Source organism: Salvelinus sp. IW2-2015, linkage group LG6.1 (assembly GCF_002910315.2).
Source record: "Salvelinus sp. IW2-2015 linkage group LG6.1, ASM291031v2, whole genome shotgun sequence".
Taxonomy (NCBI): domain Eukaryota; kingdom Metazoa; phylum Chordata; class Actinopteri; order Salmoniformes; family Salmonidae; genus Salvelinus; species Salvelinus sp. IW2-2015.
In genome coordinates this window covers 17,797,405-17,820,280 of record NC_036845.1, presented here as the reverse complement: position 1 = coordinate 17,820,280, position 22,876 = coordinate 17,797,405, and the positions used below count along the sequence as shown (strand labels likewise).

The window sequence follows — 22,876 nt, the reverse complement described above, 5'->3', positions numbered from 1 at the left end:
ATGGACACAAACGAACGCATTGCAAGTACACACAGGCTGAAATACAGCCTCGTAAACACACACACATAAACACACTTGAACATACACACACATACTCGCTCACCAAGGCGCAGAGCAACTGAGACACGTGCTTGTCTCTAATCTATTCAACTTCCTCGCACCTGTCTCTTATACACATCTAGATGTGTATAAGAGACAGAGTTACACCTCCACGCTCAATCCCTCTCGTCTAAATAATATCTGTCTCTTATACACATCTAGATGTGTATAAGAGACAGGTCCAGGGGAGTGGAGGGGAGGGGGAGCCGAGGGAAGACGTGACTGTTTTCCTGACCTCCTGGCGGGGGACTAAGGCGGGGGTACGGCGGGGCCCAGTGGAGGCGGGCCACTGAGTGATGTCTGTCAGCTCACATCTGGCTGGGAAGATAAATTAGGCTTATGAAGACAAATGAAAAGGGCTGTTCCTGCCGCCACCGCCGAGACACGGGGCGAGAGTGAGAGAGCAGGAGAGAGAGAGAGAGACAAAGAGAGAGAGACTAAATAAATAAAAAAAGAGAGCGAGGGGGAGAGAAGCAAAGCAGCCGTTAACGTAGTCACGCCGCAGAGACGCAGAGCTCACTTAGTCAAAACCGTGTCCTTCTCTCTTCTCTCTCTCTCTCTCCTTTTTTCCTCTCTTGTTCTCAGTCTTTGAGTTGCAAGCCAGGAACATTCTAGATGGCAATATGGCCACAGTATGAGGAAGACCAAAGACAAGACACTGACTCCTTCCTTTCTACCTCAGTGGTTGTGCAGTGTACACACAGGGAGGGGGTGGGGGGGGGGGTCTGAAGATGCATTGGGGGGGTGGAGTGAACTAGGATCGGGAATTGACAGGGACTTCACGATGCAATATTATCACGACACATAGGTGCCAATACGATATGTATTGCGATTCGATAATTAGATTATATTGCAATTGGATGTTCCAAACATATTGCTCACAATATGTCTGCTGCAGAGGTACAAAAGAGAGCCATTAGAACGTTTTGAGCAGTCGTGGAAATAAAAGATGGAGAACAAGCTATGAAGGAAAAAATAACAGTGTTTTGGTGCAGGTACTGTACAGCCAACTAGTGCAAAAATAATATTGCGATATTGTCAAAACGATATGATATATTGTCAAAAATAATATCCCGATATATAACTGTCTTGATTTTTTTCTCCCCCATCACAAGAGTGAACTATCTCTGACCTGTCGGAGGGGTGTCACTCAGCCACACCACAGTGAATGTTCCCCCTTAATGATGTAGCACGTCTTTTAACGGACGGACAAAAGCAAAGAATCTCTCACTCTTCTTCTCTCCCCTCCCACCAATTTCTTCCTTGTTCTATCTAGCTGCCTCCCTCCCCCTCTCTCTCTCTTTTTATTGTTTCTCTCTCTCTCCGTCTCTCTCTGTCTGTCTGTTAGCCACCTAATGCTGCTCTGGGTCTGAACTTAATTATTAAACGGAGATGTCCACACAGCCTTTTTAGTTGTTCTCCTCCTTCCTCTTCCAGCGCCAGAGAACACTATGCACCTACCATCCAGCCGCTGCTTCTGCTGCTGCCCCAGTCAAAATCGCTTTCCCTTTCTTACCCAAAAATGAAAAGGTACACAAGTTACATTTACGCAAAGGTGCGCGACTGAGGTTGTTATCACGCTTTGCCACGGTGTGAGAGCAAACACTTGAATGAATCATAAACTGGGCTTTCAGATTCTTTTCGGAGGGTTTTACAGATTAGACAATGCCACCGGCAAAGCCCTGAAAATCACACCAAACGAGTGTGAGAACTTGGAAGATGAGGAACAGTCGCCGGGTTTAAAGGCATTTGCGTCCGTTTGCGCGAAGAGTTTGTCACATAACCGGCCTAGCATATGCTTCCTGTCGCCATACACTTCTATGGCATCACTCACAACAGAGGGTTGTGACTCAACAAGGCCAGATGCAGTACTAGCCCTACTGTAAACACTATCTGCTATAGCTTAAGTTGCACTAACAAAGCATCCGAGAGAACCTAAGTAACGCTGTGATATAGTGCAGCGTTTTGACAGGGGCCCTCCCACACACCCCAATCTGTCTCTACAATAGAGGAAATGAGAAAGAAAGAGAGAGAGAGAGAGATAGATGCAAAGCGAGAGAGATACATAAATAACGGAGAGAGAGAGAAAGCGAGAGAGGAGAGAGAGGAGAGAGAGAGAAAGAGAGAGAAGGAGAGAGAGAGATACAGACGCAAAGAGAGAGAGATATATACATAAATAACAGAGAGAGAGAAAGAGAAGGAGAGAGAGAAGGAGAGAGAGAGAAAGAGAGAGAAGGAGAGAGAGAGAGAAAGAGAGAGCAGACACCTAAGCCCTGTCTGGTGCTCCGTGTCCCTGCTACACCAAGGTGAGTGTGTTTATTGATTCTGGAGGCGCCTGGTGATGGTGTTCTAACCCTGTTGGGGTGGCCGGTGGGGGTAGAAGGGGGTGTTTGGTAGTGCTGCTAACCCCAAGGACCTCACTGGGGGATAAGAGCCTGGGTAGGAGATAATCACTCTGACAAACAACTCCGGCAACAGCAGGTAACGAGTGACACACGCAAGCACACACACACAGACGTAAACACACGGACGCACAGAAACACACACGGACGTAAACAAACACATACCAAAACGAGATACTGGGAGACGATGTTGTAGACCAGAACAAGAGACAGAAAACCCGAAAGTAACATAAGTAGTTACTAGTGTGTTAGTGACTACAGCGAAGAATGGTGTGGGAGGAAGGGGGGCAGGCAGGGCCAAACCATGCTTAGCACTAGTAACAGTACTTAAACCTTGAACAACAACAGCAACAACCCCCTGAGGAGTTACAGTGAGACACAACACAAACAGCTGAGTACAGGCAGGGCCCTGTGTGTGTGTGTTGTGTGTTGTGTGTGTGTGTGTGTGTGTGTGTGTGTGTGTGTGTGTGTGTGTGTGTGTGTGTGTGTGTGTGTGTGTGTGTGTGTGGTGTGTGTGTGTGTGTTGTGTGTGTGTGTGTGGTGAGTAGTGCAGCGTTGGTGTTGGGAAGACAGAAAACATTACAGGGCCTTTTTTTTGGCACCAGGCGAAGCGAGGAGAGCGAAGGGGTGAGGAAAGAGAGAGAACGGCGGGGGCGGAGTGGAGACGTAGAGGGGATGGGGGGGGGGGGGGGGGGTTGGAATGAACTCTCTCAGGCTTTGTGGTGCACGTTTCCCAAGGCCCCGGCCTGGCCCCTTTGATAAATGACACATGTCATTCTGTCAGCCCGTGACACTGCAGCTGGGAGGCCCTGTGATGTATGGCTCTGCTGAAAAAGGAAATCAACTTTTTCCCTCCTCTCTCTCTCTCCCTCTCTCTCCACCTCTCTCTTGTCCTGGGCCGAGTGCATGTTTCTTTTTTTATGAGGATTTAGGTTCTTTAGCCTCCTCCTTTCTTTCCCTCTCCCCCCTAGTCTTCTCCCTCTCTCTTTCCCTGACACAGGCATGCTCAGAGACAGCTAGGTTGGGGCCTGGTTTGGTTCTCACTCACACAATGACACAGCTTATAATGATGTACTAATCTAGTAACTCGAGGAAGGGCACGCAGCGTCTGAGGTGAATCGAAGATTTATGACGGTGAGGAAGTAAACAAAGTCCTGAACATAGGCCGGGCCTGAGCACATCCGGTTATCAGGATGACTGTCTCCCTACTTGGGTCATCTGTCATTGCATACTGTCTATGAAAAGGACAACGCTGGGATAAACACGATTCACAGAGTGATATACACCGCATGCAAACAACTAATAGTTCTGTGTATCTGTTTGACCGATCACACTCCAAAATAGTTTTTTTGGGGGGGGGGGGGGGGGGGGATGAGATGACATTTCGTGAGAAATCGAGCACTGCCAATTAAGAGCTCTGTGAGACATGGCCGACCCTCCCTTCCTGTGAGATTAGCCTATCACAGCACCCCACTGACCCTTCAACTGCGTACGCCGCCCACACGGCAGCATGTGAGGCAACTCTCTCTCCCTCCCTCCTTCCCTACCTACCTCCTTCTCTATCGGCTGACCTGTGATCAGTTCTCAGGAGATTTGACAGCCAACAAACCCCATAGTTTGAATCAGCTGTGACAGAGGAAATGTTTGAGTGTCACCTCGCAATCGTCATGTGACCAAAAGCCAGTACAGAAAAACAAAGTGGGTGGGAATAAACTTAAAATATTGACTGATTCAGGATCAGTAGTTCAGTACATATCATCCAACCGTGTGGCTGACTGAAAAAAAAGACAGCCAGATAATGCAGAGGGATCCTTCGACATCCTTCCTGAGTGATGCGGTAGAGTGAGACGTGACTGATAAGAGATCAGTTAGTGTCTGTCAGAAATGTCAGGAATGAGGAATAGGAGAGGACCAGATTACAGGCACCAACACAGGGTATTCATCAACACGGATTCCACACATTATTGGTCCACTGAACCACTACAACATTAAAAGAGTTAACAATGTGTTGCTATGGGGACCAGCTACTTTGACTGAGGGGGGGAGGGAGAGAGAGAGAAGAGAGACAAGAGATAGTTAAAGCACAGAGACAGAGAGAGAGAGAGGAGAGAGAAAGAGAGAGAGGAGAGAGAGAAAGAGAGAGAGAAAGGAGAGGAGAGAGAGGAGAGAGAGAGAGAGAGAGAGAGAGCACAGAGCTAGAGAGAGCAAACAAAAACAAGAGTCGTCTAGTGAGAGGGCCCGGGCGGCCACCTTGGGGGTCGTGACCCACGGTTGACCCCGTCAGATGTGCACTCTGGCTGGGTGCTAGCAGGGAGAGGGGCGGGAAAACAAGGCATCATTAGGGCTGAGTGATGAGCCCCTTGCCATGTTTGACCTCCTCTTTCAGTGACTAGGGGGCTGCAACGCTCCACCACAGGACCGACACTGCATTTATAAATGCCAGAGGGCCTTCACACACACACAGGCGCGTGCACGCACACAGAGAGCGAGAGAGAGACACACACACACATAGAGGGAGAGAGAGAAACAAACTACCTAAACACATAAAACACACCGACACGATTCCTGAGCAACCCGCTAGTGAGACTGACCCCACACACCCGTAGCAGCCCTGCTAACAGCATAGCATGCTTGTGTGACCCGCCGCATATCGGCCGTTTTTCCCACGAGGCACCAACACCGACCGACCCTACAAACACTGTTGCCTTTAGCTAGCATAACGTCATTCATACGCCCAGTGTGTTGCGGTTACAGACACACTGAGGCCATTGTTAACATTTTGTTTTTAGTTTTTTTTTGGGGGGGGGGGTTTAATCACAGAAGAGGAAGTGGTGGGGAAAGGAAATAGGGGGAAAATGAAACAACTAGGCCAGTGTATGGTAGTTGCACAGTTCAGAGTGCGTATATAAGCGACCGTACAGGGGCAGGTCGCGAAACGACACAGTCCACAGTGTCGAACTCCATGGTTGATCGTGGGAGGCTAAACAGAACCCTAAATACACATAATTGGCCCAGCGTTGCTGAAAGTCCTAGCGATTGAAATAGACTGATTTGAGTCAAAGTGCCTTAGTTTGAGGGGCTTCGTCCCGTCTAGTAATTATATTTCTGTGGTTCCCGGTACCTCTGCTCCCTGAGCCTCCGTACGCTGTGTGTTTGCCTCAATTAATCATCCCAGTGGTTATACTGTGGTAATAATAAAACAATCTCCATGATCACACACACAAACAACATTTCAAATTGCTATCATCCATCTCACCAACCCCTTTAAGAGCAGGGGGTTGTACCTCGCACCCCCCTGCCTAGGCTGGCCGCTGGAAAAGATGATAAAAAAAAAAAAAATGTGACTCGGCTGCCAAACGCGTAAAGGCGTCGGGCGAGGGGATCAATGCATGGCGGACCGCCGCGACGGGAGCCGCTATGTAAAACACTGCCTTAAGTCAGCCGCATCCGGTTAATATTTAATCCCTCCATCCATCTAGGCGCGAAGCGCCGCTTCCCTTTAGCTTTAGCTCTGCCGTTTACTTTGATTATACACACACAACCGTTTGGGGGAGGGGGGGGGAAAGTGATAAGAGAGAGCACATCCGATTTGCATGGGGATGGAATATGGAATAAAACGCAAGTTTGATAATAGCTTGGAGCAGTCTGGGGCCAGTGAAATGGAGGGAGAGAGGAGACAGAAAGAGAGAGAAAGAGAGAGAGAGAGAGAGAAGGGGAAGGCCTGAGTAGGAAAAGGTGAAGCACAGAGGCTATAAAAAGCTAGCATTTCACTTGGAGGGAAGCCTTATTTAAAACAACGAGATATGCAAATACAACCGAATGGAAAAATAACACTGATAGTATCGTCTCTTTCCCAGTAATTTTTTTTATGGCAAATGATTTCTAGGGAGGAATTTCCAAAGAAACAACTCCCACGTGAGCATGTAAATCTCCATAACTGAATATTCCCAGAGTTGTCTCAGCCCTCTTCGACTACTTCTCTTCTGTCACAGATTGTCCATTCCATGAAGGCTGTTTTATAAATGGTTTTAGAATATTAAGATTCTATATCCCATACTAGGTGTTTAACTGGTTTGATAATACTATGTCATATGTATGTGATACATACTCGCTCTCTCAACAAAAGTGTGTGAGACTGTGATGTGATCAAATATATTTCCGTTGGAAAAACAATCATTCAGAATGTAGTAGATGTGGTACAATACAAAATGACATTCACACACCTACAGTCATACTGTTCAACTCCCACTTTCGTCTATGTTCTACTCTCACACACACACACGCACGCACGTGCGCACGCACACACACACACCTCCAGCTAAACTATCCCAATGACAAACAACACACTTCTCTTCAACCCCTACTGCAAGAGCTGAGCATAGTCAGTGAAGAGGGCACTTTACCAGTCATGCCAATGACATCATTTCCTACAACTCCCAGCAACGCCCTCAGTAATGATGAGGTGGAAGCAGTATGGGTCTCAGAATGACTTCCTCCCTCCCTGTCTTTCAAACATCCAACTACACTCACACTCAACTAAACCCCTGCCAACAGTTGGGGGAAAAACCTGTTTCTTTGACTTTCTAAATACACACACGTGCCAACCACAGTGAAATGGATTGGGACGAGCAGTGGTGTGTGTGTTAGACGCGAGTTAAAGCAACACTTAGGGAGGAAATAAGCCTTCAGGACTGCCAATGACAAGTGTTCATTTTCTCACTCATTGAACAGAGCTAGCCACTTTACAATGTGTGCGACTGTGAGATTAGCCTGTCCTGAAATAGAGAGGAGTAGAGCGGGAGAGGGGGGGGGGGTCAATGAAATAGATGGTGAGGAGGTTTGGTCGCTCTGTCAGAGGGAAGGTTTGCCAGTCTGATTTTGGTCCCACAGGTACTCTACACACGATAGAGGCCACCCGGCTCGACACACATCCCTCAACACACACCACTCCAACTACCTCGGTGAGGCCTGGTGAAGAGGAGGATCATGGGAAGTCCTTATCTCTGGCTAACATCACCCATCGGGCGCCACAGCCCTCCACGGACCGAAGGGCGCTATAATTACTAATACAGCACTTTATCGATTGGCGCGCTCGACGGCGCCCCTTGTTTTCGGGGGTCTACTGCTAGGGGGGCTAACCAAAGTGACACGGGTAAAGTGTTATTTCTTTCACACGCCGACAGCTGGGCGAGAGAGGAGGGGTCGCCCTGGCCCACTCCACCCAGCAGTAATTCTTAATTGACACCTGTCAGGATAATGGCGGCAGTCACAGCTGCTGCAGGAGAATTTGTCCATCGTCCCGTTCCTCTGTCAGCTTTAATACCCGTCCTGTGGAACTGCCCCCCTCCAGCCCTGTTGCTGCCTGCCTAGCTAGTAGCTACCCCCTCTCCTTCTTACCCACTTTTCTTTCGTTCTTTCGCTCCCCTGCGGTTCGCCGCCGATCTACATACTGCTTTGTTTTTAAAAGGTTTTTTTTTAAGTAAAAAAAAAAGGCTATCTTAAGGGTGAGGGAGGTTTGAGTACTTCCCTCAATGTACTGCCCTCTCACATACTCTAAACGCAAGGCCCAACAGAAGGGAGACACTAGAGTGCTACGACGAATACCCTTGGTATCAGCCTTGATTCCATCAAAACACACACACACACACACACACACACGTTCCTATTCAGAGGTTACAGGGAGCTTTGACTAACAATGTTGGGAAAAGAGTAGAAGACAGAATGAGAGAGAGGGATTTGAGCAAGTACGATAGGAGGGAGTGTGAGGGATGCATGTTAGAAAGAGGGAGGGGGCAAGAAAGATAGGGGGAGATATAAGATGGACGTGAGAGAAACAGAAAGAGGGAGGAGGAGGATGAGCGCGAGGGTGTCCCTGGGTAGGGATCGGCTCCTCTGTGGTAGGCCCATCTCGTTTGTCTGTTTGTTTGTTGGCATCAAAGCACTTGCCTCTCGTTCTCCGTGCTCGTCCCCTGCTAACTGATGTAATGAGTGGGTAAGCTACATGTTTTTCTGCGCCGAGAAATTCAAATACTTATTAGACAAAATATTCTGTAATTGCTCATCTTTTATTGATGGCGGAAACATGTTCAATTTGACTGGTACAGACTTCCCATAGCACTGCCAAGCCTCTCGAGGAGGAACACTACCACTGATCAAGAGAACAAATGTACTCACTGGAAATAGAATACTTTACTTAACTACATTTTGGATTTCCCAAAAATATTTTCATGTTATTGGACAGTTTTACAATAATTTGCTGTTAAACCACCTAGACCCGCTGTAACTACTCTACGGAAAACAATAAGCCTACTCAGCATTAAATACTATCTACGGAATAACATATGTAGCAAAACGTGACTTTAACATCAAAAGAAACACAAATTAATTTAAATATTTATTAGTACAGTTACTGTGCTGCATTTACTCTTGTTCTCAATCCAATTAAAAATTCCATACAAATAACATTACTAAAATACTTTCATGTTAAAAAAAAAAAAATTGTTAAAGTAAAAACTATAATAACGGTGACAAAGCAAACAGAGAGGACTGGACTAGTGAATCCAATCCCAGAGGGTTGCCTTCTCTGTGTTTGACGTTGTTTTTCTTTTCTGTCCCACAACCCCACTCCGAGAGACATTTTTCTCCCGAGCAACAAAGCACATCTGGCTGCTTTAATGATATGATTTCCCATCATACTAAGCCACCCCCATTATGACCTCCCACCGTGCCACAGTGTGTGTGTCTGTGTCTACAGTACAGAGAGGGCGACACTCTTCTGATGGTAGCTTCGTGCCCTGAGGGCAGCTTAGTGAACGAATGAGAAAGAAAGAGAAAGACAAGATGAGCCTAAACATTATATGAAATGTGTCCTTAGCTTCACACRTACAGTACTGAATGCATACAAAAAATATGTATGGTTGTACGGCTTAAAACACTTACAAAAAATATTCCCAAAGTCTACTACTCTCATATGCCTTATATCTGAAATATAGTTGTCACTACTAAACACACACACACACACACACACACACACACACACACACACACAACTCCAGCTATGGCAGTAGAGGTTGGGCGACTGAAGGCATTAAAAAAAAGAGAGCAGAGCATGTTTGACCTTTGACTGGCTCAATTCCCAGATGCAAATTTAACTATTAGTTTCAGAGGGTGGCAGAAGAGCAAAACTGGCTATCGACGAAAGAAATCGATGCCACCTGCTAACGACACAGGCGCTCCAATTAAAGTAACCTCTAGTGAAGCAGAGAGAAGAGAGCCTGACCGCCAAACACACACTCAGGGAACTGTTACACACACACACACACAGAGCACAGAAACCCCCCCTACTGTATATCACTGTACATTAGTGATAAGTATGTGACGCTTGTGTGTCCTAGTTAGCTTGGCGTCCTTGTGTTACTAATATGGTAAACAGAGTGTCAATGTACTGCCCTCTCACATACACGAAACGCAGGGCCCAACAGAAGGGAGACACTAGAGTGCTACGACGACTACTCTTGGTATCCGCATKTATTCCACCAAAACACACACAACAGCACACACATGTTCCTATTAAGAGGCATTGAGGCATATCTTTGCACTCACAAATGTCAAATTCACATTTCCTTGGAAATGTTAGATGTACACGAAAACACACAATTCTAACGACGACAAACGTTGAYGTCTCAGTCGACTTCAGAGAAAGYGAGTGAAACGTCATCGCTWAACATTTCCTTGACCTTGACTAAATTGTCCACTACATTTGCACGCACCTCCAAAAACAAAATCTTTATGTTCTCCGGCTTCCAGATTAATATCATTTTCAGATTACTCCCAAAATATATTTTTGGCAGACAACTACAGGGAAATAAAATGGAAAAATACACCTTGTGTAAGACGGTCCTCCTCAGGCCGTTGATTTAAGAGTGGGCCACATAAATCTCGGCATGCTGATTATTTCGAGGGCAGAATATCACGTAACAGCATCGTCAAGTTAGAGCACAAAGGTCGTTGTGTAATCTTAGCTACCCCGGGCATGCTAAACCATTAATCCCAGGGCACTGGGCTTCTTAACCCACTCCAAAAATACTGGGAGTTTTTTTTACCAGGTTTCTAGAATGCCCCCTAAACACAAGAGCGGGAGAGATACATTTTCCACACATTAAGACTAGGGCTATACGTGGTTTAGACATGAAGACGTGAAAAGGTGTTGTGTGTGTGTGTGTGTGTGTGTCTCCCTCACTGTGCTGCTTCAAAACGTTTACAAAATGTACCATCAAATGAAAATGCCTAGCAAATAAAAGCTATACTTTGTATGCTAGAATTATGTTGCATAAACATATTAACGTATTATTATCATTTCATTTTACACTGACCATATTTTGTACAAAAATAGGCCCCCCAAAACATGTTCTGGAATACTTAGCTACATTTCCCGCATTATAAACCTTTTACAAACCCTCGAAACTATCATTTTCTTCTTACGCACAGTAACGATCATATGGGATATTAAGAAAGACAATTACAGGAGTATGMCGGTTATTATAATATATAAAGGGAAACATAAACATTGCACCGCCATTTGATGCAGGAGTGTAGCCTACATGTGACGACRCAGCCGATTTTGGTTCGGTGCGTCTGGCCTTTATTACGTCGTTAAAGGCAGAGGATTAGGGAGGTCATTAAGAGGCATTGTGTCCTCCGACATGATTAGTCAGGTAGCAACGTCCATTTGTCACCTGCACCAGCAAATTGAGTTGATACTGCACTAGGGGCTATGGGGACTGTATAATATCAACTTGATTACATCAAGGCAGCTGCGGACTTGACACCTTACTGAATTTGTCAGCATTAATCGTTAGGGCCTGTCACAAATCCATCAGGTTTACAGATAATTAGGGGCCTTCTCTAATGAAGCCCAGAGAAGCAACCTTACCTTTTCTCTCAGATAATGAAGAAGCCTCTATCCCTGGGAAAGAGATGTTTTTCTCCCCAGACTACTAGCTCTGACTGGCTGAGACACACAACCCTCCAATTTAATGAAAGACAACGTCACTCTTCTCTCTCTCTTTTTTTACGTCGCTCCTGTCCTCATCACCATCAACTGAAACTGATAGTCAAGGACAAAATGAGACCTGAAATAAAGTAACACATACACACACTCTTACCAACTGCCTTAAATACTCTGTAGGATATAAACCGTAGCTCATCTTAACCTTAAATGACAGGATATCTGAAATAAGAGAAGTAGATATTATGGTTTTCCCATGACACTACGTATACTCTATATCAGGGAAAGGCCTTTTGTATGGCTAGGGCCCATTTATAACCGTTAAAAGTTCTCACACACACACAAACAAACCCACACAGAAAGTAAAAGGCCCTATATTAAATGTCGCCATATTAAATGCCCCCCAACACTAGTGAAAAATAAATACAAATAAAATTTGTCCAGACATGTCTCCTCGTGGTGCTCCGTTCAGCCCTCCTCTAAAAGGTCCAATCCTGTACCCCTGGGGTTCCACATTTGTTTTGGTTGAACCCGGCGTCAACCCTCTCAGTGAAAATATAACTCACAACAACCTCTTTTCCCGATGGTCGCTCGAGTGCTCATTCTCTAAACCTCTATTACCATGGTACTACCATGGCGATACTACCTCGACTCTCCCTCTCTATTTCCTTAGAGGCTACAGAGTACCAGGCATGGTTCAGTAGCTACTAGCTAGCATTGAAACACTGGACCATCGTGCTTTAGTTGAGCGTGTGTCTGTATTTGTGTTAAAGGGGAGTGTTGGAGGGTTCTGTTGTTTCCAACAAATGTTCATGATCATGACAGAATGGAAACACTCCCGTCTGCCAAGTTGTGATTGACCATTAAAGGCCATCATGTATAAGCTGGTCAATGACAGGCAAGCAGATCAATAGGACCATGTTGAGGGGTCAAGGTGATGGCATGTTTTCATGTAAGATCTGATCTGTTGGGAACAGTCTATATGTGATCCTACAGCCTGCTACCCAGCTTTTTAAAAATGTGATACAACATTTACATTTATATTTAAGATACAAGACAAGAGACGAATCAGATGCTACTCAACAGTGAGAATAAAGCATAAGACGGCTATTCAACACTGTGTGTCAGAAGCGTATGAACTGTGGAGAGTACGAGTTGAATACTCTTCCCAGTCAATCCAGACTGACTCCCCGTCATTTGGCGCCTATTTAAAATGATAAACCTGCCGAGTTCAAAGTCTTCGCTGCCCGGCCCTCCTGTTCGGTCCGCTTTACACCTCATATTTCAGAATCTCTTTAAAATTCTACAACTGTCTTTTGTTCACTCCACTTGTTAGTGCCTAACTTCAAAGGCTGCGCCTCATTAGCACAGAGGTGGAAATCCCTGTCACTCATTTACATTTGTTTAAAGCGGCTTGAAAAAGAGATGAGAGTCGAAATCCAAATCACTAGACCTCAACCTTGTGTTTCCACATCTGGTTTATCAGTGGTTGTTAGATAGTAAATACTACAGTCCTGTGGATGTAGACATGGACTGCGTTGGTAAAGTGTTCTGTAGGATGAGMGGAGGGTATGCATTTCRATAAGAAKTGTAAACCTCCGTGTCTTTAACCCAGACCAGGGGGGCTACTGTTGGTAGGCTAGTTCAGGTGCCCTAATTAATTAGGATTTAGTCCTTTCTGTGATCCTCAAAACACTTCCACCCCCTCCCTCTTCCATTTCCTTTCTTTCTCTTTCTTTCTTCCCTCTAGTWTTTTCTCTGGAAAACAATAAAGAGATAAGGATTTCCCTCCTTTTAAAAACTTTTTTCCTTCCCTTTTTTTAAGACAACAGGGGGGTTGTCCTTCGAGTGGCTAAATCCGTAAGGAGCATGCGTGTCTCCATGGAGAGATGTATTGATGTTTATCAGGGATGAATAGATCAAAGGCTGCCACATGACAGGCGATCAATCACGCATCAAATCAATGATGGCAATCCTCTAATAAAACCGAAAAGAAAGAAAACCGGCTCTGGCCAGTTCTCTCCCCCTCTTTCGAAGTCAATTATTCATTATTACTCGCTCTTTAACACTGCAATGAACCCCAATAGAACCTCTCTCTCTAACGTTTCGTTTATCTAGCTACCTAAGTAGTCGACTTTTCTGGCAAGTTAACACATTAGGCCTATCGTGTCACTACAAATGTACCGTGGTTTACTGAAAWCATATGGCAAAATAGACAATAATAATGGTCAACTAATGATGACGTGTTGAAGGTAAAACTTATTTTTAGGCTATTACATATGCATAACAGGAGAAACGTAAAAGGGAAAAATAAAACATTTAGTGAATTAAAAATAAAAAGTCCAACATTTTATCTCCATTTAGTAAGAGGCGGTGAAAATGAATGTATGTGTGCGCTCGTGCTTACCTGCTGATCGCCTGGGCTCTTGCTGCTTTCTCCTCGGCATAGTGACCGTCACGTTCCACGGTACTTTTCATGCAGGAATCAAAACAATAAGTCTGTCAGTGGAGAAAAACCATCCCGAAGTTTTTTTTCCCCGGAAATAACTGTCAACAGTTTTTCTATTAGAATGGTTTGTTTCTTTTGTAATTGTGGGCTTATGCCAGACAACCTGAAACGGCCACAATGTAACTAAATATGTCCTTTAGGCCTACGAATAGAAACAAATGACTGAAGATAAAGGACAAACGAAAAAAGGGGTTTCTGTGATATCAAAACGATGCACGAATTTCGCCAGCTCATAACATGTCTATCAAAGATCATCTTTCCTCATCTCTGTGTGTCAGAAAAAGAGGCAGACAYCGAAGCCAAGTTTCAGTCACTCCCCTACTGCCATAGGGGGCTATATGGCGGTGTTGGGGCTACTTTGTATCGCCTTCACGCCAAAATAAATAAACTCTGATGGTAAACAAATAAGTCCAGTGTGAGCGAACACCTTTGAAATGTATTTCCGTGGAAGGCTGCGCTTCAAGCTCAGATCTGAAACAAAGCAGAATTGAGAGAAAATAGACAGGCATTAGATGGTTAATGTCAGTCCGTCACCACGCCACCTAGTCGGATCAAGCCTCGCCGTCAGCGGATACTTTTCTCCCCTCTCTAGTTTGAGCCGGGGTGGTAAGTTAGGGATTCTACTTACATTTCTAGTCGTGAAAATAATTATTATCAGCCGCCGATCAAGGAATGTGCAGGTGGTTGATGTGGTGCGGAGCCTGCGACTAAAGAGAAACAAACAAGGTGCAGGCATCCACCCTCGCGGAGAGAATTTTTCTTCTGTAAACTCCAGGGAGTGAACCGAGGTCTCGTCAGCTCCTCCGGAAAAAAAATGAAACGCAGGGAATCGAGAAGCGTTTCAGACAGTCTCAACTGATAGACAGACGCATCGAGTGGCTTTTCCTGCTTCATTTTTACTCCTCCCCTCGCGCTACAAGCGTCACCCTGACAGTCGAACCCAGCTGTCAATCTTCTTAATTGTCTTGTTTTTCCTCTGATTAAAATTGAAATGACTGACAAAGGAATGCTTGCATCAGTAGGCTAATATCAAAATGTTGCTTTGAAATATTGATCCATAAACTTCATGCGGAATGTTATTATGGCAATTAGTCAATTATTACAAAAMTGTTACTAGGCTAGGCTATATTACTACAATTAGCTAATCATCATCATCATATGAAATACACTTACACCAACTTTATTTTACCAGACATGGCAATGCTTTGGACTTGCATATTTTTGGAACATTCRGGCTGAAGTTTCCTAATGTGAGAGCACCATAATTTACGCATGCTTGAGAAAATATATTCAGCAGATAATAGCCTTTTAACGGTGCTTGTTAATACCTTGAATGGTTGTGGTTGGCACTGGCTGTATTGGCAATTCTTTGGCTTTTTGTGTACAATCGTTGAGGATATGTTTGAGACTACGATTGATTTGTTTCACCTTTACTAGGAAGTGTGTCATGTCCAGGAAGGGGAGGGACTCCAAAGAATACAAGCCGCTACAGTGACAGCTGCTACAAGGTTGCGCCGTGCTATAGCCTAGTTATCRTCAAAGCAAACATTCCAAAAGCACGTTATTGCGTGTCGATYTTATGCGACAAAACTACGCTGGTAATATTGTTTTAATTGCAATGCATCATTGCATTGGCGTGGCCTACCCTGCTACGTGAAGAAAGCCTAGCATAGGCTAACGATAAGCATATTGATATCAATGCACAGCCAGTGCCCGTGAACTTTGTCACATAATCCCTCCCTGGTGCAATGTCCACCTCTTTCTTATTGAGAAACGGTAAGCGGGTGTTTTTGGTAATCGGCGGGGGTGCAGAGGAACCGATGCACTTTCTAGAGTTAATTTCGTATCGCGCCGCTTCATTATAGATTTGTCATACTCCACGCACTTCATGGATTTTAAAGGTTCCTCGATACCGAGCTCCATGAAAAAGCTGGTCGTAACGAAGCTTAGCCAGAATTTCAGAGACGCCGTTGCCTTGCAAACTGTTCCAGTCCCGACACCTGGCGACGGGGACTTGCTTGTCAGAAATCGGTAAGTTTTGGTTAGAAATTGGATACAGAAGGTTCCCATTTTCCGCGGATGCGTAGCCTATACCCTATGGATAGACTATTCCAATATTTGGCACATTTTGGAGCCAATATCTTTGATAAACTATTTGGTATTGTTTTCAAGTTATGAAAGGGTCTCTTACCTCGGTTAGAATAGCCTTATCCATCCCCATCGAAATTAGTAGCTTACTTGCGACCATTTCAGGAGCGAGCAAAATACGTGAGAAATATTTCCAAGTTCCGCCCCTACATTTGTCTATCAATCCATCTCGGCATCTCGCTCTGTCCTGTCTCCTTACGTCACGAACCTGCAAACAGAAAGTCATTGGGGGGATAGACTCGCACGAATAGATGAGGAGATGGAGAAACAGCTTTGCATGGCATTTGGGGGCTGCGGCAGGATCATCATTTTCCGCTGCATAAAACCAATGCGTAAGACTCAATATATGTCTGTCTGATTCAAAGCAAGATATTTACAAATGTTGATTACATTAACAGGTTACTGTAACAGAGGAATGAAGGCTACTTAATCTAACCGGTTATTTACTAGAATTGAAGTCAAAGAGATATTAAAATGCTGGTGTAGCCTATTAGAGCGTAGTTGATCAGTGAAATAAAGGCAGGGTCTTGCATTATGGTTGAGACCAAGGAATTAGTAGCATAATCTAAAGATCAAATAGCTTTTAACATTTACAGAAATTGTCATATGTAGCCTAAAACTTTTTCACAGGTTTGTTTTGTGTGCGTAATTTTGTATGCGTAGTTTAGAGAATTAGAAAAAWTGTATTGTCTTGTATGACATTTATAATTTGAAAATGTGGAACATTGAATTATAAATACAATTTGCCATGGAGAAATAGCCTCTCTCTCATCTTGGGAAAAGGAAAGAACTGTTGATGCAGTGGTAGGTTATGTACTTTGCCCTCTCCTCCTCCCGAAACTGTACGGAATCACATATTGTTCTATATTTTAATGTAGGACTATGCCCTTCTACTTTTTTAAACAATTCTTTGTTTGTTGTCTGTAATGAATCTCCATCATATGAGTTGGCCTGGAAAATTACAACATTTAGCAAWTCATCAGCTGTGGTCCTGCTGCTAACAACTAGGCCTCAAGCACCTTCAACTGAAAAAAAATAAGTTAAAGGGCCTAGTTATTAAGGCACATTTCTTGATATGGCTTATTATTTATTTGTTAATAACTACATCAGAAAGGCCAATTCTCTGGTCTCAATGCAGAGCTCGGAAATTAGCAGAAATATCTGTGATGCCGCATTTAGGCCTATGTCGGCCTTGTATTGTATAAGGCCTGCTTGGTTAAATTCTCTGAGGTGGGAATACAGTTGCACAACAGCCTACTGTAATTGCACATATAGCCTTCTTTTATGCATTATTAACCCGAATTTGTTAGACTAGTTTTGAGTTTAAATTGAGATATGCATTATTATCATGTTTCAGTGACCGAGATTATTGTGCATTCAAAGTTGCACATTTTTAAATCAAGCATCTTTAAGAATATCAGCCCAGTTCATTTTAGTTTTGACCTTTRAACTTGCTCTTCTTTAATGCATGGTGTTTGTGCTGTTGGTCCATTATGAGAGATTCAGGTTCAAATCTTTACTGGTACGGAATAATTCAGAAGGGCTGCAAAAGCAATTTGGAAAGTATAGTCAAACCTAGATGTTTTCCTATATTTAATTGGAGACATTTATTTGTAACTAAACCGGGCTGTTACATTTAAGTGTTAAAAATGCAAATGTGACATGCACAATGATGAGTCGCAACAAAGATTCTTCTGGAGGATAGAAAATTATTTATTTATACATTTCTTTCACACAAGGATTTTTTTCTCTCTCCATGTCATCAGCTGAGATGAAAACAGTAGTATTTTTTCATGTCGTGGCAAATAAATGTACAAGATTTAAAAGTGCAGTTTGTTCTTGTGTGTCTCTCAAGACAATGACTCATGACATCATGCAATGTGTTTTGTGATACCAACCTCGTCCTGTCAGTGTAAGGTGGGTGTTTTTTCCAAGACAAAATGGAATCATTGCCAAAACAAACCAATGTTTCCTTCACGAAGGATGTCGCAGATATTTCCTAGAGAATGGAAGTGGAATCTTGACCTTCGCAGACATGACTGTAGGCATTCCGAAGTGCTCTTATGTTATTATAACATGAGCTATTATCATGTTATTATCAAAATTCCGACTACAWTATCATGTTATTATCAAAATTCCGACGGAAGAACATCACTAAAGTATCCTATACCGACGTTAATTGATTTTAATGCTATGTAACAATTGTTACTCATTCTGAACTGTCATTCACGTATATTTTTCCTTCTCTGTTCCATTCCATGCAGATTTGTTGGAATCAATGCCTCGGACATCAACTAGTCAGCAGGCCGCTACGACCCTACGGTGAAGCCACCGTTTGACGSCGGGTTCGAGGGCATTGGCGAGGTGGTCGGACTCGGCCTGAGTGCCAGCGCCCGCTATACCGTTGGCGACACCGTGGCCTACTTTGCCGATGGGGCCTTTGCGGAGTACACGGTGATACCCATGATCAAGACCGTACCCGTACCCGCGGTGAAGCCAGAGTTCCTCACCCTGCTGTTAAGTGGTGCCACGGCCTACATCRCCATGAAGCGGCTTGGCGACCTGGTGAAGGGCGAGACGGTGCTGGTGACGGCCGCTGCCGGTGGCACGGGACAGTTTGCTGTGCAGTTCGCCAAACAGGCCGGCTGTCACGTTGTGGGCACCTGCTCCTCCAACGAGAAAGCTGGCTTCTTAAAGACCATTGGCTGCGACAGGCCCATCAACTACACGTCCGAGGACCTGAGCACCACGCTGCGCAAAGAGTACCCGCAAGGCCTGGACGTAGTCAAGAGTCCATAGGTRRYAKAATKTTTGACATGRCGGTCAACAATCTGGCCAATAAGGGTAGGCTGATCGTGATCGGATTCATCTCAGGGTACCAAACGGCATCAGGGGTCCCAACTGTTAAAGGAGGGACTCTGCCCATGAAGCTGCTCAAGAAGTCAGCTAGCGTGAGGGGGTTCTTCCTACCTCACTTCCTGTCTGACTACAAGGAGGCGATGGGAAGCATGATGCAGATGTTTGMTAARGGGAAGCTGGTGTGTGAAGTGGACTGTGGCGACATGGCTCCCGAGGGCCGTTTCGTGGGACTGGAGTCYGTCTTYAGGGCTGTGGACTACATGTATGCTGGGAACAACGTGGGAAAGGTGGTGGTTGAGGTGACTCCACCCTCGCTGGACAGCAAACTGTGATTTGCCTTAATGTGAATGCACTGGAATTCTCAATTCTCGAATCAAATGTATGTATGTACAATGAAAGGAACAATGAAAATACATAATCTAATATATGTATGTACATTGAAATGAACAATGTAAGTATATATGTTGAAGGCAAATTACCATACATAATCTAATATATGTATGTACATTGAAATGAACAATGTAAGTATATATGTTGAAGGCAAATTACCCGAACTGTGACAATCTACAGTACTCTGAATTTAATATATTTTTGAACAGTTTATTTCACCTGAATAAATGTAGATATTACTAAAATGTTGTTCTGTTAGAGACAGTTCCTTGTTTAATGTTTTAATGATTAGCTTTACTTTATTCAATACAAAGTCCCAATAAATGGGGATAATACTTGTAGAGTGAAGATTGCTGGTGCTAACAACAAAGGTTATCTCAAGAAAATAATGCTGTACCCCTCTAGACCAAATGCCTCCCTCATTCTCGTGCTATCTCACACACACACACACTCACTTGTTTAATTACTCTGTGCTCAAGACTAGAGCAAACTAAAATGTAATCATATTAACATTTGTGTTTACAGGAACTAGACCTGTTGCTGCATTGACTGTCCACAGCTTACGCATGATTACTGCACTCCAGACAATGTACCAGCATATCAGCTGAACTTGTCCCTCTGTTTACACAGCTGAGGACAATATTGCATAATGATCACATTTAGTGTTACCAGTTTAAACCTCTGTCATACTTTTGGAATATAGGCCTAAGCATGTCCAGAGCAATTGACCCGTTTAGTCACACACACACACACACACACACACACACACACACACAGTATACATAAACAAATTACTCATTCATATAATTAATCAATTATCTTAAATCAACTGAAAAGATTGTACATTTCTCAATGTCTTGTAGATGTACAGTAGGTTTTAAAATAGCACATTTCTCAATGTCTTGTAGAGGTACAGTAAGTTTTAAAATGGCTAATTTTGAGGAGTAATAACACATGTGTAATTAACACTCATATCTAGATTACATTATTTATCTTACATTCTTGATTTTAGAATCACATTTTGTTGTGTTTTGTTTGAGTCAAATCTGTATATACTTGTCAGAAGTGAATGCAGCATCAGGTGTGCTTGGTATTTTATAGCATGTTTGTGGCTGACAGAAACAGTGTTCATATCATCCGTCTTTCCATTCACATGCCCCAAGCTGCCCATAATAAAAWATTAGTCCAGCTAACCAGAACTTGGGGTTGAAAATACCATTMGTTTTTCCCACAACAAGCAGAAACCCACTTATATTGAATGTATTGTGGAATGCCCTCTGAGGTAGGCCTACATTTTTCTTTCTTCTTTCTTTCTTTTTTGTTACCRTGAGGATAAGGTTCCACTTGATGTTTTGGATTCKCTTAAGCCAATTCACTAATTTCATTTTTTTCTCATTTAAATATCGAACCCTTTTAACCTAAATATCATGTTGTCGTCTATATTAGAGGTGAGGGTAGATGGGATACTAGGTGGGATACAGTCGTCATGGAGAAATGCCTTATCTTACATTTTCCATATTAATTCTAAAACTATTTACAAGTTAATGTGGGGGTGTTATTCTGTGGCCTTTTTTTAAGAAGTGAGAAAAGGTCATTAAAACATCTCTAAGACAATACGTTATGTATCAAGCCTAGGAACCCAAAAACAAACACCTGTCTCCACCTGGGAGGGACGTCTGTGTGTTCATGCACTGTGAACATGCAATATCCTCCTCCAGGTGGCCACTCAAAAAAGATCTCAGTGTGAAATGCGTTACAGGTGTGACCCCAGCATGCAAAGCCGCTACCTTCGCCAGGCAGGCAGCTCAGGAAATCGGAAACATACCCACCAGCCTGAAGCTATTTGAACCTGCACCAGTGTGTCTCTCACACACACACACACACACACACACACACACACACACCCACCCACCCACCCACCCACCCACCCATATTTGTTCCAAGAGAGAAGTGGTCTGTGTAATGCACACAGTGTATTTTTGTAGATTGGTTCTTACTATCTTTAGTATTTTTATTTTAAGGCCCTCTTTGATTTCTACCCCCCGTGTTAAATCTATGAATCAAATGATCCATCTCTGCACCCATCATTGTAAGTGTTTGATAACAGTGCCACTGTGCAGCATGAATGAATGTGAGCAGCCTGAAAGCTATTGTTAAGGCCRATGCTCTTACCGCTCATAAAATGTATTGTTCACGCCGTCATTCTAATGCAAGAGCATGCTCTCACACGCTCGTCACACAAAGGTGAGAGAGGTGATACAAATGTTCACTTGAATTTACCATGCTTGAGTACTATTGCGCGCATACTCTGGATAGAGGTACGGACTGTCAATGTGTATCTGTCTTCAATTACCAACCGAGGCCTCACTCTGGTCCTCCGGGGCCCACCTGTAAGCAACCATGATTAGTGCGCATTCACAGTCCAATTAAAAGCACAGGACAACCTGGAGAAAACAACTCATTTTATTTAATTGGCTTGTAGCTGTTAGCGGGCTCTTAACAAATCATATAGACCCATACCTGTTGTAGTCACCTTCTGAGGTATATGACAAATGTTGGTGGAGTGACAAACATGTTTTGGGAAAGTGTAGTGTTTCTCAACGTAGTTTGAGAATATTTTTATTTGTATTTTTTATTGCTTAGACTATAGTAATGTTTTTTGAGATGCAGTATATTACATCCACCTTTAACCTGCGTATAGCCCTTAAACCCTAAACGTAAGATTGGAAAGATTATAATATGGTAAACGTGAAACAACCACAACAATTATGTGAGAAAAGTTCAAATCTAAAATAAATGTCCAAAAGTGCATGTCATGAATAGGTGTGATACTTGGTTTGCCAGAGGTCTGTGCTTTGTGTATTTAGGATACACACCCAAAATGGGATCTGTGACCTTTTACAGCTTTGCTTTCAATTCAATTGAACCATATAATTGTTGATTAAATTAATACATTGAAAATACTGTCAACAGTTTAGTGAAATGCCAGTGTTGTAATCCATCAAATCAATTTGATCAGCTGGGTACTCTATATATTCAATCAACCTCAGTGTAACTTTAGGCTCTGCCATCCATGTTCCTATACTGGCACACCTAACATAGACACACCTAACATAGACATCATTCTGACGGTGTGGTTTGGTATAACCTGGTGCCTTAGTGACTGACTCTGTCATGGCTCAGGTCCACTCTCAGTTACTAAGAGTCACTCAGACCCCTCAACCACCATCACTCCTCCCCCTGTTACAAAACCCCACTGAACTAATTAGTCGATACACACCCAAACACTATAAGTTAAGGTAAAAACAGGTGACTTTCCAATATTTAAAAATATATATATAATAATATGTTACTTTTACTCATGTTGTATTGCATAGAAATACACTCAGCGAAAAAAGAAACGTCCCTTTTTCAGGACCCTGTCTTTCAAAGGTAATTCGTAAAAATCCAAATAACTTCACA

General features: G+C 43.6%; 1 protein-coding gene and 1 pseudogene across 2 annotated transcripts in view; one reads left to right on the top strand and one right to left on the bottom strand.

The window, feature by feature from the left end:
* The window catches only part of LOC111965261 (teashirt homolog 1), a 34,649-nt gene extending 18,337 nt beyond the window's left edge, over positions 1–16,312 (bottom strand). The window contains exons 1-2 of one of the 2 annotated variants that reach the window (XM_023989336.2): positions 16,209–16,312; positions 13,916–14,488 (exon numbers count right to left, since the gene is read on the bottom strand). In XM_023989336.2, the coding sequence (XP_023845104.1) occupies positions 13,916–13,955 (40 nt within the window). In that variant the 5' untranslated portion in view covers positions 13,956–14,488; positions 16,209–16,312. Of the gene's footprint in view, positions 1–13,915; positions 14,489–14,645; positions 14,906–16,208 lie in introns of those variants that run through there. The other variant, XM_023989335.2, reaches the window with a different exon arrangement.
* Positions 15,444–19,499, top strand: LOC111964691 (prostaglandin reductase 3-like; annotated as a pseudogene).
* The last annotated feature ends 3,377 nt before the right edge of the window (positions 19,500–22,876 follow it).